General features: G+C 42.3%; 1 protein-coding gene across 1 annotated transcript in view; it reads left to right on the top strand.

Moving 5' to 3' along the window:
• Positions 1 to 2,870, top strand: part of LOC145410639 (chitinase-3-like protein 1) — an 8,208-nt gene extending 5,338 nt beyond the window's left edge. The window contains exons 9-11 of the mRNA XM_080280753.1: positions 194 to 526; positions 2,073 to 2,243; positions 2,745 to 2,870. Of these exons, the coding sequence (XP_080136879.1) occupies positions 194 to 526; positions 2,073 to 2,243; positions 2,745 to 2,870 (630 nt within the window). The remainder of the gene's footprint in view (positions 1 to 193; positions 527 to 2,072; positions 2,244 to 2,744) is intronic.
• The last annotated feature ends 346 nt before the right edge of the window (positions 2,871 to 3,216 follow it).

The following is a 3,216-nucleotide window of genomic DNA, read 5'->3' on the forward strand; positions in this document are numbered from 1 at the left end:
ATAGAAAGAAACCTTGTCTACACTGCGTTTTAAAGTGTGGAGGTCAAAGACAGAGGGAAAGACAGTGTGAGGAGGACAGTCCAAGAGTTGACCAGCTACATATATTTGGAGAATGAGAAAAAGTGTGCCGGGAGGGATGGGCCAATAATTACCTGCTCGCTCTTTCTCTATTTACATTTATCTCTTCCCACAGGACTGCCCAGCCTTAACCGCCCAGCCAGGCTCCACCACCACCTCCATCCCATCCACTGAGTACCCACCCACTCAATATCCACCCACACAGTACCCACCCACTCAATATCCACCCACTAAGTATCCACCCACCCAATATCCACCTACCCAGTACCCACCAACTAATCATCCACCCACCCAGTATCCACCTACTCAATACCCACCCACCCAATACCCACCCACTCAGTTCCCACCCACCAAATACCCACCCACCTCCTCCCCCGGCCCCCACCCTCGCCCTGATTGCAGCCAACACGCCGACGGCTCCGTTTTCCCCCATGAGGATTGCAATAAGGTGGGCTACAGGGATTACTATTAAGCTTCGCCATATATACAGTATGTCCTGTATATGGCGAAGCTTATTGTATCGGTATTATTATTATTTTTCTTTGCACTTTTTTTCTTAGATCTTGATGATATTATACAGAAAGGTACCCTGCGGTAATCCAAACATTTGTGCCAAATTACCTTGATGTATTTTTGAAGGTCATATACTCATTTATGGTGCTGGAATTCCATCTCTGAAATAGAAATATCTCAGAAACTAATTGAAATACAGCTATTTGGTTGAAAATCCTGTAATATGAAAGTTTGTTGAGGATTTTGGCTGAATAGTTTGCCATTTAGCCTAGTGGAACGTACCGAATTCAAATCTGCCCAGTGTTTTCTTTGTAACATGTTTTAGAGAAAACCACAACAGCTGTAACTTTACATAGATACAGCTGTGGACCCTCTTATTAACTTCAAGGAATATGGTTACAGTTATGCATACAGTCAGGGATGGCCTCCCTTAATATCTGTTTCTGAGTTGGTCAAAAAATTACTGAGTTGGTCAAAAGCGGACAGTGGACTTTTTTTTTTTTTTTTTTTTTTTTTTACATAAAAAGAATGGTCTCCGAGAGGACAAAATATTTCTTTTTACATAAGTTTTTCGTACATATATAGTATATTTGGAGGACAAAATACAAAATATCCTAGTTTCCTTCCTGTCAGGAGAATAGTCTAAGCTAAAATCAAGTACCATAGTAATCAAGGCGCCTGGCCCTGGACCCCTGTCACCCATAAAACAGTGGCGAGGGTGGGGGAGCGGGTAGTCGGAGCAAATCTGTATGTACTTCCGCTGGTCTGGTCATAAATAACTCCAAATGTCATGACTGGGTCAATTAGTAAAATTAGACTACTAAATAATTTACATGGTGTCTATTTTCTTGTCAACAATAATTCAGGCTTGGGTCCAAGTTCAGGTGGCTTTACTTAAGTATAAGTAACAATATCTTTTTAATTATTTTCAATGCTGATAATAACCTCAACATCTTCCTCCCTCACTGACTGCAAATAAGTAAGGGACCGCACTGTTTGAATTTAAGGAACTGAGTTGTAATGTACTAGCTTTCTCAGGCAGTTCTGATCTGATTTCATTCAAACTTGGTGAAAGGGTTGACGGTCAGCCAAAGGATGACCTACTGTTTTCCAGAAGAAAATAATACACTTATATTTTCTTTATCCGATTTAGATGCAGTTAGCACGATGGGTCCAGGGTAAGCCAAGGATGAAATGGTTGAATTTCGAGAACCAGTCAAAGATAAAGATAACAGAGTAAGGTCATGTACGGTCAAGGTCTGTCCTGTATGTGCTGCAACGTATCAGAATTTTCCTGACATTTGATGATGTTAGTTTTAATCTAAGTACTACTTCCTGATATAAGTTAACCCCATATGTACTAATGAATCTGTCCTAGGATTATGATGAAAATTCTATCAGGCCTAGATATACCCACGCACTGTAAATTAAATCCCTCCTAATCCTTCCTGCTAACTCCTGATCTCTTTTCCGCGTCTCAGTACTGGGTGTGCGTGAACGGCCAGGCCATACTGGAGCTGTGTGGTCCTGGTACGCTGTTTGACGAGGATCTGAATATATGTAACTGGGAGGACCAAGTGGACACCAGTAATTGTAAACTGTGGCTGTGTGAGGTGGACAACACTTACTTGCCACACGCCGACTGTGATAAGGTGGTCATAGCTCTACACTCGTCTTACCTATCTATCCATCTACCTATCTATTTATGTTTATTTTCACCTGGCAAAAATCAGTAACCTCTCTACAAATTAGTTGATGTCCAGGTGCAGTCAGAGGGGAGGGTCAGTTCCATTAGTCTGTAAACTGTGGGTATGTGAGGGGGACAACATCTGGCATATACAAAATCGTTAACGTGACCTATATTTGCCATCTCGTCACCTTGATTGCATTGCTGGGCTACTTGAGTCAACACCAGAATATGATGCTAGTCACGGGGAAATGTTACAGAATGGATGGCGTGCAGCAGCATTAACTTATTATGCCGCTGAGCAACGTGAAATACCCTACGAAGTAACTGAAATATGGGCCAAGTTAAGGTGAAAATAGTGGTGGAAATTTAAGTTGCAGCTGAACCTCTATCCAGGTCCATTACAGTACATCATCAAACTGTACTCACGGCATTACATCACTTAACTGTACTCCCCGCATTACAGTACTACCGGTGCTACAACGGGTCGCCTCACGAGGAGCAGTGTCCAAACGGCTTGTACTGGAATCAGGCTCTGACCATGTGTGACGACCCCATACACGTGGACTCCACCAACTGCAATAAACCTTAGTATCCCCTTCACCGACGTTTTCTTTTTAACTGCGATAAAACTTAAGTCATTCCTTCATCTCAGTTTTCTTACCAGTCACCCCTTCAGCTGTTTTCTTTTTAGTCCCCCTTCCATCCCACTTTTTTTTTTTTTTTTTTTTTTTTATCCTCAACTGCAATAAATTTTAGCCACTCCTTCCTCTCAATTTTATTCTTTATTCTTAGCTACAAGAAGCTTCAGCAACCCCTTTACCTGTATTCATTTTTACCCTCTACCTGACGAAGTCAGAGGAGGGTGTTATTATCACTGGGATCAACAAGTGTCCGTCCGTAGAGTTGGGTGGCAGGGCAACCGGTCGGGCGTATGA

The sequence above is a fragment of the Coenobita brevimanus genome, chromosome 86, assembly GCF_032717465.1.
Source record: "Coenobita brevimanus isolate Jiangsu-jjx chromosome 86, ASM3271746v2, whole genome shotgun sequence".
NCBI classification, from domain to species: Eukaryota; Metazoa; Arthropoda; class Malacostraca; order Decapoda; family Coenobitidae; genus Coenobita; species Coenobita brevimanus.